General features: G+C 36.8%; 1 protein-coding gene across 1 annotated transcript; it reads right to left on the bottom strand.

Annotated features, from left to right (window-relative positions):
• Positions 1 to 12,478: 12,478 nt before the first annotated feature.
• LOC134238944 (uncharacterized) lies at positions 12,479 to 15,352 on the bottom strand. The gene has a single exon (XM_062721060.1). It carries the CDS (start codon positions 15,350 to 15,352, stop codon positions 12,479 to 12,481), a length of 2,874 nt encoding a protein of 957 aa, XP_062577044.1.
• Positions 15,353 to 15,821: the final 469 nt, after the last annotated feature.

Genomic DNA, 15,821 nt, shown 5'->3' with positions numbered 1-15,821 from the left:
ATTTGTATTTCTTATCGCCTGAAAACAATATGCAGGTATCAGTTGGTGTCCTTAATTTTTACACAAAGGCTTTATCGAATTAATCGTACTAGAATTTAAAGTAGATTTGTATGCACAAATCTCAAAGGTTTTTTAAACCTTTTTGTCTATTTAATTTTTCAAACACTAAATGAGATTTGATAGTAAAGTCTATATTTTAAAGATACCATAGATGAATCATTCAAAATATCAAATCAGTGCCATGATTTGAAATTTGTTTGAATTAGCCTACGATAATTTTGAATGATCCAGAAACATCTAGATCCGGTTGTATCAACAGTTAATTAATTATCAAACTTAATGAATCATTAAATTCTTTATGACGCATTGGTTGATGAAGGTGTGTCGTACAATTCCTGCTTTAGAGTCTTATGAATTAATGAATCATTAAAAAATAGGAATTCATTAAATGTCTATTAACATCAGAACAATAGCCCACAACGCATTGCATTTACTACTCCATCAGCAGAAGGATAAAATGTACGCAGAACTAGGACCTTAGGTCCCCCGCTCAGTTCACGTCTATCGGGTCTGTTTACTCCGCTACAAAATGTAGTGAGTTGCATTCCTAAAGTGAAAATAAAATAAATCGGAATACTGTGAAGCCTTTTCAGTGTAAAAAAAAACCCAGAAAATTTATTTTTGTCAAGGGAATAACCATCTGTGGTGGTTTTTAGAAAACACAGAGGGGGAGGGGGGTTGCTGAGCAACATTAACTGCAATATTATAAGATATATGATTTATTAGAGTTTAACATTTATGGATTATGTTAGGTGACCTGTGGTCTCATCTATGATTTTATTATTCCATGTAAGGTTATAGTATCTATATAACACAGTGCCTAACCTCTGATCTCCTTACTAATAGTAAGAGTAAACGACGTACGTCCAGTCTCTGCATTCGCAGATCTCTAACAAGCAGGGTGGGTGGGTGAAGATTTTGCCCCCTACCACCCCCTTTTCATTTCGCTTGGACTTTTCACCAATCCTTTAACATAATGAAATAATTATTTGTTAATAAATAATTTAATGTCTCTTTTGTCTTCCTTATGAGGTCATGCTTAAATTGGCGACCTCTAACACTCTTTGCCGGAAATCCCTGATTTTTATTTATCTTACAAAGAAGATGTACACCCTGTATTACAAAGTTTGGGGCTGCATGGAGTTCTCCCCTTTCCCTGGAATTAAAACATCAAATTCATAAACCCATCAAAACTACATTTAAACAAGAAGCCCATGGGCCACATCGCTCACCTGAGCACTAAGGGTAGGAAAAAGTAGAAAATGGTTTTTATTGTAAAGTTTAAATCAACAAGAGGCCCATGGGCCACATCGCTCACCTGAGCACTGTGGCTAGGAAATAGTAGAAAATTGGTTTATTATTGAAAAGTTTTAATCCAAAATAAGTCCCATGACCAATCATGGCTTTACTATTCTTGAGAAGATGATTTTTAAAGAATTTTTCTATATCTTTCTATGTAAAACTTTGGTCGGCAATTGTGGCCCCGCCCTACCCCCGGGGGTCATGATTTGAACAAACTTGAATCTACACTACCTGAGCATGCTTTCATATAAATATTACCAATCATGGCTTTGTATTTCTTGAGAAGAAGATTTTTAAAAAAAATTTCTTTATATTTCATTGTAAAACTTCGGTCGGCAATTGTAGCCCCGCCCTACCCTCGGGGGTCACGATTTGAACAAACTTGAATCTTCACTACCTGGGGATGCTTCCATATAAATATGATGAATTATGGCTTTGCTATTCTTGAGAAGAAGATTTTTAAAGAATTTTCCTATATATTTCTATGTAAAACTTTGGTCGGCCATTGTGGCCCCGCCTTACCCCCGGGGGTCATGATTTGTACAAACTTGAATCTACACTACCTGAGCATGCTTCCATATAAATATGAACAATCATGGCTTTGTTATTCTAGAAAAGAAGATTTTTAAAGAATTTTCCTATATATTTCGATGTAAAACGTTGGTTGGCCATTGTGGCCCCGCCCTACCCCCGGGGGTCATGATTTGAACAAACTTGAATCTACATTATCTGAGGATGCTTCCATATAAATATGACCAATCATGGCTTTGTTATTCTTGAGAAGATTTTTAAAGAATTTTCCTATATATTTCTATGTAAAACTTTGGTCGGCCATTGTGGCCCCGCTATCCCCGGGGGTCATGATTTGAACAAACTTGTATCTACACTACCTGAGAATGCTTCCATATAAATATGACCAATCATGGCTTTGTATTCCTTGAGAAGATTTATAAAGAATTTTCCTATATATTTCTATGTAAAAGTTTGGTCGGCCATTGTGACCCCGCCCAACCCCCGGGGGTCATTATTTGAACAAACTTGAATCTACACTACCTGAGGATATTTCCCCATAAGTTTCATCTTTCCTGGCATAGTGGTTCTTTAGAAGAAGATTTTTAAAATATGCCACCAAATTTCCATTAATTCCCAATTATCTACCCTTGAATAAGGGCGTGGCCCTTCATTTGAACAAACTTGAATCCCCTTTACCCAAGGATGCTTTGTGGCAAGTTTGGTTGAAATAAGCCTAGCGGTTCTTGAGAAGAAGTCGAAAATGTGAAAAGTTTACGGACAGACAGACGGACGGACAGACAGACGGACGCCGGACAAATGTGATCAGAAAAGCTCACTTGAGCCTTCGGCTCAGGTGAGCTAAAAAGTAGTCCCATGATCAATCATGGATTTGCTATTTTTTAGAAAATGATTTTTAAAGAATTTTCCTATATATATCTTTAAAAACTTTGGTCGACCATTTTGGCCCCCCTACCCCTGGGGGTCATGATTTGAACAAATGTGAATCTACACTACTTGAGCATGCTTCCATATAATTATGATGAATTATGGCTTTGTATTTCTTGAGAAGATGATGTTTAAAGAATTTTCCTATATATTTCTATGTAAAAATTTGGACGACCATTTTGGCCCCGCCCTACCCCCGGGGGTCATGATTTTAACAAACTTGAATCTACACTATCTGAGCATGCTTCCATATCAATATGATGAATTATGGCTTTGTCATTCTTGAGAAGATGATGATAAAATAATTTTCCTCCACATTTTTATGTGAAACTTATGTCGGCCATTTTGCCCCCCCCCCCCCTTCCCCCGGGAGTCATGATTTGAACAAACTTGAATCTACACTATCTGAGCATGCTTCCATATCAATATGATGAATTATGGCTTTGTCATTCTTGAGAAGAAGATTTTTAAAGAAATTTCCTATATATTTCTATGTAAAATTTTGGTCGGCCATTTTGGCCCCGCCCTACCCCCGGGGGTCATGATTTGAACAAACTTGAATGTACACTACCTGAACATGCTTCCATATGAATTTGATGAATTATGTCTTTGTCATTCTTGAGAAGAAGATTTTTAAAGAATTTTCCTCTATATTTCTATGTAAAACTTTGGTCGGCCATTTTGGTCCCGCCCTACCCCCGGGGGTCATGATTCGAACAAACTTGAATCTACACTACCTGAGCATGCTTCCATATAAATATGATGAATTATGGCTTTGTCATTCTTGAGAAGAAGATTTTTAAAGAATTTTCCTATAGATTTCTATGTAAAATTTTGGTCGGCCATTTTGGCCCCGCCCTACCCCCGGGGGTCATGATTTGAACAAACTTGAATCTACACTACCTGAGGATATTTCCCCATAAGTTTCATCTTTCCTGGCACAGTGGTTCTTTAGAAGAAGATTTTTAAAATATGCCACCAAATTTCCATTAATTCCCAATTATCTCCCCTTGAATGAAGGCGTGGCCCTTCCTTTGCACAAACTTGAATCCCCTTAACCCAAGGATACTTTGTGGCAAGTTTGGTTGAAATTGGCCCAGCGGTTCTTGAGAAGAAGTCGAAAATGTGAAAAGTTTACAGACAGACGGACAGACAGACGGACGCCGGACAAAATGTGATCAGAAAAGCTCACTTGAGCTTTCAGCTCAGGTGAGCTAAAAAGGAAATAAAATTTAAAAAATGAACCAATTGTTATTTAACTTTGGGATACATATACTGTATTTGAAGACGAGCAAGTTGACTAGTCCTCCAAATTCCAATTACATAAACATGTACATTTTGAGAATTCGGAGAAATTGTGCACTTTTCCCTCGGTCAAAAAATCAGGGTCGCAATTCTTTTTTTTTGAGAGGATTTGAAAAATAATTCTACACATACCATGATTTTAAAATATTGCCTACTTACAACTTTCAATAACATCGTAATAATGTACAACATAAGATTACAGTTGTCTCATTCATATACTACAATTTGTGAAGTATGAAATCCTTATTGATGGACAATATACTAGTAAGACTTCCGCTTGTTTCCATAATCTTTATGCGAATATCGGAGGTGATAAAAAGATAATAAGACCAGAGGTCACTTTATATCGTACATCTTTAGGTCGACCATAAGTCACCTTATATTGTACATTAAAAGGGAGACCAGATGTTATCTTCTTTTCTACATCATATGGGGGACCAGAGGCCATCTTATTTTGTACATCAGTAGGGGAACCAGAGGTAACCTTATATTGTATATCAGTAGAGGGACCATAGGATACCTTATATTGTACATAAGTAGGGGGACCAGAGGAAACCTTATAATGCACTTTACATAAGAATGGGGATCAAAAGTTATCTTATACTCTTAATCAGTAGGGAGACCAGTAATCATCTTATTTGTACATCAGTAGGGGACCCAGAGGACCTCTTATATTGTACATCGGTAGGGGGACCAGAGGAAACCTTATATAGTACATCAGTAGGGGGACCTGTGGTAACCTTATATTGAACATCAGTAGGGGACCAGAGGACACCTAATATTACACTTTAGATCAATAGGGGGACCAGAGGGCACCTTATATTGTACATCAGTAGGGGACCTGTGGTCACCTTATATTGAACATCAGTAGGGGACCTGAGGACACTTAATATTACACTTTACATTAATAGGGGTACCAGAGGTAACCCTGCATTGTACATCAGGAGGAAAACCAGAGGTCAGCTTATATTGTACATCAGTAGGGGGACTAGAGGACACCTTATAATGTACATCAGTAGTGGGACCAGAGGGCACCTTATATTGTACATCAGTAGGGGGACCAGAGGACACCTTATATTGTACATCAGTAAGGGGACCAGAGGTTAACTTATATTATACATCATATGGGGGACAAGAGGACACCTTTTATTGTACAACAGTAGGGGGACCATGCAGGGGTCACCTTATATTGTACATCAGTAAGGGGACTAGAGGTCACTTTATATTGTACATTAGTAGGGGACATCAGTAGAGGGACCGACTAGGGGTCACCTTATATTATACATTATACATCAGTAGGGGGACCAGAGGTCACCTTATATTGTACATCAGTAGGGGGACCAAAGGACACCTTATATTGTACATCAGTTGTGGAACCAGGGGACATCTTATATTGTACACCAGTAGGGAGACCAGGGGTCATCTTATATTGTACATCAGTAGGGGGACCAGGGGTCACCTTATATTGTACATCAGTAGGAAAACCAGAGGACACCTTTTATTATACATCAACAGGGGGACCAGGGATCACCTTATATTGTAAATCAGTAGGGGGACCATTGGACACCTTATATTGTACAACAGCAGGATGACAAGGGGGCATCTTATATTGTTCATAAGTTGGGGACATCAGTAGGGGGACCAGAGGACACTTTATATTATGAATCAGTAGATCAGTACATTATATTGTGAATCAGTAGTGGGACCATATGACACCTTTCATGTACATCAGAAAGGGGAACAGAAGTCACGTCATATTATACATAAGAAGGGAACATCAGTAGGGAGACCAGAGATCACCTTATATTGTACAACAGTAGGGGGACCACGGGTCACCTTATATTGTACAACAGTAGGGGGGCCAGAGGTTACGCCTGTTACTACGTGGACCAGAGGTAAACTAATATTGTACATCAATAAGTTGACCAAAGGTCACCTTATATGTTATTTTATTATGGAGAATAATGGTCAATTTGTATTGTACAACAGAAATTAAGGGGGCCATAGGTCACCTTGTACTGTACAAGAGCAGACATCAAATTATATTGTACATCATAAGGGGAAACGGAGGTCAGAGGTCTCCCTATGTTGTATATCATTATGAGGACCTTAGAGGACACTCTATATTTTACATCACAAGGGGGACCAGAGGTCACCTTTTATTGTAAATAAATAGGGAGATCAGTGGTCCCCTTTGTTGTACATTTTTAAAGAAATCTGACATAAAAAAAATTATATGAATGCAGAGAGAGAAAGCATCAACGATTCTAGACCCGTCTTAACCAACAGACACCTACAAAGAAAACAAGGGCGGACCAGAGGGTACAGATAAAATGCATATTAATGAGATGCTAGAGGTTCACTTAAGAACACGACAAGAGGCCTATGGATCTTATTGGTCATCTGAACATCTTGTAAAACTTTAAAACTTTCATTTCAAATAAGCGGTAATAATTAGCAATAATTAGTAGTGCTCATTGACCACAAAAACCCTCATCCTGAGGTAATACATTTCACAATTTTGAAAAAAGGACCATTGTTCATAAAAAAAATTGGTTTATATCAACGAACAAATTTCAAAGCATTAATTCCATTACAGTATTGTCTACAAATAACATGGTACCCATGAGCCAGGGGCCTTGAAATTTATAATTCTGAAAGACGCTCCCTTGCTTATCATAACTATATGTAGTTAGTTTAATTAATATCCAGGAGCAGGGAGGAAGATTTTTTAAAAGAATTAAGGAGGCTGGGGGGTGAACAAATTAACCACAAATTAACCATCAGTTTTAACTTACTTTTTTTTAGATACGGTATCATATGCTGTCAACTATCATTTGGCAAAGGAAAAATTCATACATTTTAGTTTTAAAATTTGATCATTTTTGTATATCTTTATATGGAACTCTTCTTTTAAAGGAGATCAAAATAGTCTGAAAATGGCTGCCACCCCTCAGCCTCTTTAATGAATTTAAACTTTACAGTTTATATAGCCCCACCGTAACACCGGAACCCCTGACCTTTGGGTCACGAATTTCAAAAACTTTGGAGAGAAAACCCTTCCTCATCACAACTTTGCATCTAGTTAGTTTGTTTAATATCCAGGGGCAGAGGGAAATATTTTCAAAGAATAAATGCATTTCATAATTATTATTATTGTCGTTATGGTTATTTCCTGTGTGAACAGAGTTGTGGAGTGTGGTTTTTATGTCACGTGACATGGTCATATAAATAGGAGGTGCGTGCTTAAAAAGTTACTCCACCGCTCGTACAGAACGTGTAAGGAATGGAAATCAGTAAATTAGGCACACACACACATATATATGTACAATGTATGTATATAAGTATTATTTAATGATTTAAAATAACGTGTGTTGAAATGAATACAAATGTGTTAAATTTGTAATAAACATTCTGACGAGCAGCATTCCATAAATATGAGTTGATAATTCTTTCAATACAGTATAAAAAGTATAATTTATTTATATTCACCACAGAATGTTTTGTCTCAGAGAGGGGGATTGTACACGCCTTATACGCCCTCTTTCAAAATAGACATCATTTCGGGAGTAGTTCACACTGGTTTAAAAACGTTTGACAGAAAAAAAGATTATTACTCAAAAGTAACCCTTAAAAAAATGAGTGAAAACGACTGCGTATAAGAATATATGAACAATTATTAAAAATATCAGTAATTGTAATTATCCACGTTATATTTGAATTTTAAACAGATAATGAAACTTGAATCTATTGCTTAAAACCCTCAAAACAAAATTTACAATAAGATATGCTTGACAAAAACAGTAATGGTCTGAGAAGAGCAGAGAATTGTAAGAGCACAATGATAGATTTATAGGTAATTTTCTTAAATATTAGTGGTCTTATTGTTCAAATTCCTTTTCGGGGATGTAGTTTAATTTCTGGAGGAATCTAGAAAGCAATTTTTTTGCAAAAAAAAATCAAAAGGTTAATGAGAATAAGGAATCCACAACATTAGATTTTTTAATGACAGCCTCCAAACCCGAAACCCCTGAAGAGTAAAGGAGTCTTGGGGATAAACAAAAGTTAATGTTCATTCACATTAACAATGAGCACCAGATCTTTCGCCTTTTGACTTGTTCCATTTGCCAAACTTGAGAAAACGCCTTTCAGAAGGAAGAAACAAGTCCAGGAAATCATAGGATCTGCAATAATCCAGTATACAAAGGTTCATACCAGAAAATGAGTTCAAAAACAATTGAAAATGAATCAAAAATTGGATAAAAAATGTTACTTACATGTGTTTTAATGAAAAGATAATTTTAGGTTTAATCATTATAACTACATTATTGAAAAGCGACTTCTTTCCGAGCACCGAAGACATTATTTATTAAACGACCCTTGTATAAGGTGACCAACCGATTACAATATCAGGTGTCCTCTGGTCCCCCTACTGATGTACAATATGAGGTGACCTCTAGTCCCCCTACTAATGTACAATATACGGTGACCTCTGGTCCCTCTACTGATGTGCAATATAAAGTGGACTCTGATCCCTTACTGATGTACAATATAAGGTGACATCTGGTCCCCCTTCTGATGTACAATATAAGGTGACCTCTAGTCCTCCTACTGATGTATAATATAAGGTGTCCTCTGGTCCCCTTACTGATCCCCTACTGATGTACAATATGAGGTGACCTCTGGTCCCCCTACTGATGTACAATATAAGGTGGCCTCTGGTCCTACTGATTCACAATATAAAGTGTCCTCTGATCCCCTTACTGATGTGCAATATAAGGTGACCTCTGGTCCCCCATCTGATGTTCAATTAAAGGTGATCTCTGGTCCCCCTACTGATATACAATAAAAAGTGGCCTTAGGTCCCCCTACTGATGTACAATATAAGATGTCCACTGGTCCCCTTCTAATGTACAATGTAAGGTAACCTCGTCCCCTTATTGATGTAGCCAAGTGACAAGACTTTTATAAGGTTCACCACTTTATTGTAACGTATTAACCAAAAGGCAGCAGTGATATCTGCAAAGAACAAAGTATAATAATGAACAACACTTATAAAATATGTACAAAGTGTATATACTGAATGATGGTTGATGATGTAATTCATCCTAAATAAACCTAGTAGTTCATCTACATACATAAGTGCACACAACTCTTGATCAAACTACTTAATACTAAAGTCATATACAAGCATATATAGTGAGACCTACACTAAACATAACACATGGTACTATTATGTACTCACGATAAAGTGTAAACACTAATATGATTAAACTGGTCAACTAAATATGACACAGATACTGACTTTTATAATAAACCACTGTCCTAATACCTAGCTTGACTCTTATTAAAGAATAATATACACAGCCGTTACCAAATAACACACTTCTACATGTATTCAGCCAAGAAAAGTAATAGACTTAACCATCAACATCTACACCATCAAACTGATATATCATACATCAGGGTCACAAGTCAAAGTTTACAAAGACAAGTTATTCCCTTATCATTATGAACAAAAATGACATTAAAATGTATAGAAATCATTGAACATTTGCTACATCATGAAATCTTATTCATACAATCTATTCTACATGTTCAATTTACCTTGGATTACTATACAATGCATACAAATGAAAACAACTTATCGGTAAACAAACAAACAGGAAACATCTATCGCCTACTAAAATCAGAACCTCGACTTAGCTCCGAACTGGGAATCCGTAATTCCGGAATACTACGTACAAATTTCACAAGGTCATGTTTATAATTATTACATTAAAACTAGAAATAAAGTTGCAACAACCTCGTTATTGTGCATAACTATGATCAAGATGCATATCACATTATTATCTACTTAATAATTCTATCAATTCTATCAATCTGCATGACCTCTTAAACTAGCGCACATGTAGCGTCTGGCGGGAAATAAGTTCACCGAATACACAACTGATGTACAAATCATGAAATTCTAAGACATGCATAATTATAATGATTTACATAAATGTACACTAGGTAACAAGTAGCGAAAAGACATAATACACACCTGGATACTGTAGTATATCAAAAATATATTAGAATGCAATGCTAGCTAAGGCCTGCGACGTTCTCTCAGACATGTAGTTCTGGCTGCAGCGTGACGAGTAATCACGTCAGCCTCGGCTCCGAAACATAGTAAAAATTACGTTCTGATAAAATTGGAAAATATTAAATTTGCACTTGTCTACATTAATGTTCAATATAAGGTGACCTCTGATCTCTCTACTGATGTACAGTACAATATTAGGTGACCACTAGTCTCCGTAAAAATGAAAAATATCGGGTGACCTCTGGTCCCCGTACTGATGTACAATATAAGGTGTCTTCTGGTCACCCTACTGATGTACAATATAAGGTGACCCCTGGTACAACTGCTGATGATCAATATAAAGTGACATCTCATCCCCTTACTGATGTACAATATAAGGTGTCCTCTGGTCCCCGTACTGCTTTCAATATAAGGTGTCATCTGGTCCCCCTACTGATGTACAATATAAAGTGACCCATGGTCCCCCTACCGATGTACAAAATAAGGTGTCCTCTGGTCCCCCTACAAATGTATAGTATAAGGTGTCCTCTGGCCCCCCTATTGATATACAAGAAAGGACCTTAGGCCCTTCTGTTGATGTACAATATAAGATGACCTCTGGTCCTACTACTAATGTAAAATATAAGGTGTCCTCTGGTCCCGCTACAGATGTACAGTATTAGGTGACCACTAGTCCCCATACAATATAAAGTGACCTCTGGTCCTTCTGCTGATGTACAATATACGATGACTTCTGGTCCTTCTGCTGATGCACAATATACGATGACTTCTGGTCTTACTACTGATGTACAATATAAGGTGACCTCTGGTTTCTTTATTGATGTACAGTACAATATTAGGTGACCACTAGTCCCTGTACTAATGTAAAATATCGTGTGACCTCTGGTCCCCGTACTGATGTACAATATAAGGTGTCCTCTCGTCCCCCTACTGATATACAATATAAGGTGTCCTCTAGTCCCCCTACTGATGCACAATATAAGGTGTCCTCTGGTCCCTCTACTGATGTACAGTACAATATTAGGTTACCTGTAGTCCCCCTACTGATGTACAATATAGGGTGACCTCTGGTCCCCCAGATGATGTACGATATAAGGTATCCCCATGCCCCCCCTATTATGTGCAATAAATTGAAAGATTAACTTTGGACCCCTATTGATTTAAAATGTAAGGTCACCTATGATCCCTCTGATGATGTGCAATATAAGGTGACCAATGATCTCACCAATGATGTTAAATATAAGGTGGCCTCTGGTCCCCCTACTGATGTACAATGTCAGGTGATCTTTGGTCCCCCTTTTGATGTACAATATGAGGTTACCTCTGGTCACCCTTTATTACTTTCACGTTTCTGCTAATATATATATTAGAAATTTGATCTTTATAAAGTTATAAATATGATTATTTTGGAGTAAGACAAAGAAAATTGTCTATCATAGAAAATTCATTTAATATATATGGTGACCTGAGGTCTCCTTATTGATATCGATGAATTTACTTTTGTGTCTTTAATGCCTGGAGAGTTCCTAGAATGTTTTATTACTACGCAAAATGACGAACTATTTGCGGGGGACCCCAGGTCCTAGTTGAGCGTACGTTTTATCCTTCTGCGAGACAATCTCCCATGCCATCTTTGTTGTACTTTCGGTTTGACGACTCATCTAAATTTAAACTCTCCTTCGATCATGCATCCCGGAAATAACTGAACATCGTATTTTTTATGGCTTTTAGTTGGAAATTAATGTACCTTTCTTTTCACGGTAAGTGAAATCGACGTCAGGCATTTTTGATCGAATAAGCGTCGGGCGCGTTTGACGTAATAACGTCACGGACGAGAATAACGTCACATAGCAGTGGCGTAGCATCGTTTTTGAAAGGGGGGGGGCCAGGCAGAGAAAATTTTTTTTTTACTTACCTGAAAAAGTTGACAAGCAAAAAACAAGTATATACTGACAAAACGTCAGAGTTACTCAAGCTGTAGAAAGCAAAATTATTAAATAAAAAATGAAAGACAATGACAAAAAGTTTTGATTTATTTAAATTGCAGAGAATTTGAGCAAAAAACAGACACAAGAAATAGTGTAGAACAGCATGGAGAATAAAAAATACAGTATGCCAACTCACAAATTAAATAATTCTGTCTTTTTTAATGACTTTACGATCAAATTATCATGTCACTTGATATTTTTTAAATTCGAGAGTTTTGAAGTCTATTCATCTCAATTAAAGCATCGGTTGGTGCTGTTATCGAGGAAGGAGAGAAGTTCACCAAGGCCAATCCTGACAATTTTTTAACACGCGATAAGCCAACATACGCCATCCCCTGTTGGAATATTTTTTCCCAATGTCCAATACAACACGTTCTAGAGTCATTCCTTGAGCTTTGTGTATTGTAACTGCCCAAGAGGGAATTAGTGGAAACTGTGTTCGAAGAACTATTTGTCCAGTTTTAAGAGTAAAATGTGAGGAAATTGTTGAAATAGCAATTGATTGGTGTTCCATAGAACTTTGGAAAATAGCTCCAACTTTTGGATCATCAAACTTCACCATTATTTCTGAAGGATTTTCACTTCCTGGTTGTTGTAGTTCAACGTTTTTAAGTTTGAATGCAGTTACTATTCCAGTTGCCCCATTTACCAAGTACTCTGATGACATAATGTTTCTTATTAACATCACTCGCGAGCCAACAGCAAGACTTAGGACTGTTGGTAAACCTCCACACTGTCTATCATCCTTAGGAAGAAGATGTGATGGAACATTATTACTCAAATTATCTGTATTACCATTTACTTGAAATAAATCTTTACTGGAAATTTTAAAAACATGATTGGTAGAATCAGTAATTTTTTGTAATTGGTTCTCATTATATTTTTCACACTGTTTTCTGGTCGGATACAAATGGACTGCACTCTGCCACTCTTCATGTTGGAGATTTACTTTTTGCCTGCCATTGAGTAATTTTATATCTTCATCAGTTATTATGCCAACTCTTGCTCTGTTTAACAATGATGCATAAACACTATCCTCGGATTGTCTGAAGTTTTGTGTTAAGAATTTGACTTTAAACAAAGTCTTCCACAAATCGAATGGAATCATAGATGTTTGTTGAAAAATATATGATCCACAAACTGGCTTAAGCTGCAGCATGTCACCAACACACAGAATACTTAATCCACCAAATGTTTTTTGATGATCATCAGCGGTGTCCTTAATCTCAGTTAGACGTTTGTGGATGACTGTAAATAAGTGAGAACTCACCATGCTAACTTCATCTATAATGATTGTGTGAATATGTTTGTAGGTATCACGCAGCTGTTGTAGTTTGGTCGAGGACAGACAAGAGTAATTTGTCACCAAATTTTTGTCCACTGGAATGGATAATGCACTGTGAATTGTTGATCCAGATATATTTGCAGCAGCTAATCCAGTATATGCCAGCAACATGACAACTGGGACATTTTTGTTGCTTAAACGATTTAGATACTCTCTGATAAGTTTTATTAGGTACGACTTCCCCGTTCCAGCACCACCTGTTATAAAGAGATGCAATGGGTTTGTAACAATTCCCGAGTTTGCGATTTGGTTAGAATAATGTTCATGTAGCAGTTGCAAGACTTCTTGTTGATCTTGACCTAAAGATTCAAGTGATGTTTTGAATTGGTCATCAGTCATAGTTAGATATGGAAGAGCTGGAACATTATCATGTTCCACAGGAGTGTTTGTCTGTTCTAGTTGATTGGCCAGTAATGGATTTAATGAAACAAAATGATTAGCTGGATCTTCACACAGATCACCATGGTGCATTGTTGTGTTTGGAGCTGCAGCATTAAATGTAACACCATACAAATTGTCCAACAATTGCAACTGTTGCACTAATCTCCTTACATCCTCTGTGAATTGCTGGAGATGGAGAGATGATGAATGTAACAATCCATGTTTCTGTTTCAATGCCTCTGTGGCGGAAAGATATGGGCAAATCAATTCACTTTCTTTTCTCCATGGAAGATATAAAAAAAGAGTTTGGAAACTTTTATCTTCTAAAGTTTGTTGAAACTTTGAGCTCGGTGTTTTTAGGCAGACTGGTTTTGTTCTTTTATAAATCCATCTGTCAAGATTTAGAAGTTTGTATCTTGTGCGTTGGTTTGAATTTGGTCTTGGTTCCTCTGCAGTTACAATGTATTCAGTCACAAACTGTGCAAGACACATATCATTATATGAAGGTATTGATGGTCTACTTTGGTAATAGTCTGTAATGTTTGGCAGGAATATTTCTTCGGATGTGTCATCTAAGTTTTCAAGTTCTTGATGGGATTTTAACAACTTCGTGCGTTTTTCAAAGGGAAGTGTATTTACAAACACAACCGAGGAACTTGACTGTACAAGAGGAATAGAACACACAATATAGGTAGCTTCTTGGGCACTCATTTCTCTGTGTGTTAGCAATACATTTCCAAGTTTGAAAAGCTTTCTGGATATTGTCTCAGCAGATGACATGGCATTTAAACTCTTAGCAATTTCCTCCTTCAGATTCATTGGTTCAGCTTTACTAATGTATGCACATATATATGCCGCTGCTCCATATTTAGATCCAATTAATTGAATATCCATGTTTGATTGAAATATTTTCAAAATTTCAGGATTGTATGCATTAACCCATATATCATTCTCTGATCGTTTGGTTTCATAGAAATTTGTGGCATGTGCTGGATCCATGTTCATTTTCAAATGAGTTTCCTCTGACACCGGTTTTGGGAAATGAAAACGGCACAAAGTATTTCTTTTCTGACATGTTTGAGTGTGTTTGTGAATTTGGTATTTCAGTACAAAGTCTCTCAGCTCTTCATCATCTTCTGCAAGAGGGATTACAGTTTTTATATATTTGTCTATAAATGATGCTGCTGATCTTTGACCAGCGTGAGTGTCCAGGTCTGGTGCATTTTCAATCCAGAGTAATGCATGAACATGGGGGGAGCCTCTTTTTTGAAACTCGATTCTGGACCAATAATCTCTCACTTTTCCAAGAGGACCATTTTTCACAAGAATAACATTTCTTAGCAATGAATTCCACCTGTAATGGAAGAAAAATGCAGCAAACACTGGATTTTTACGGAGTAGTTCTTGCTTCTCTTGGTATGACATTGAACTTTGTTGTTCAGAATCGACAGACAAAAACTGTAAAAGTTCTGGCCAGTGCAAATCATTGGCTGAAAGGGTTAAAAAAAATGTTGGTGGTCCTAGTGAGTGAAATCTACACAACAAATCTTGTAAATTGGATTTCCAGTATGCAGCTGTTCCACGTAGAGGTTTCAAATATGAATAAAAATTATCCAATTCATTTCCATTTTGGAAATTCCCATGTCTTATATCTGACATAGTAAGGCGTACCTCGCAATTCTGTGTTGCAGTTGATGCCTTGGTAATTCTTGTTGCAATGTTTGTTAAACTTTGCAGTTGTGATTTTTGGAACATATTGCAGCACCAAAATAAATAAGTTGGATTTTGTCTCCATCGTGGATCCACATTCAATATTCTTGTCTGAAGGTACAATTGTAGTTGTATTTTACCATTTCGTTCAGGTTCATTTAGTCCATTTTTTCCATATGGATAC

The sequence above is a fragment of the Saccostrea cucullata genome, unplaced genomic scaffold (genome assembly GCF_032062105.1).
Source record: "Saccostrea cucullata isolate Sc308-1 unplaced genomic scaffold, CSIRO_AGI_Scuc_v1 ctg3186, whole genome shotgun sequence".
Classification (NCBI taxonomy): domain Eukaryota; kingdom Metazoa; phylum Mollusca; class Bivalvia; order Ostreida; family Ostreidae; genus Saccostrea; species Saccostrea cuccullata.
The sequence above is the reverse complement of the archived record's forward strand: the minus strand, read 5'-3'. Positions and strand labels throughout refer to the sequence as shown.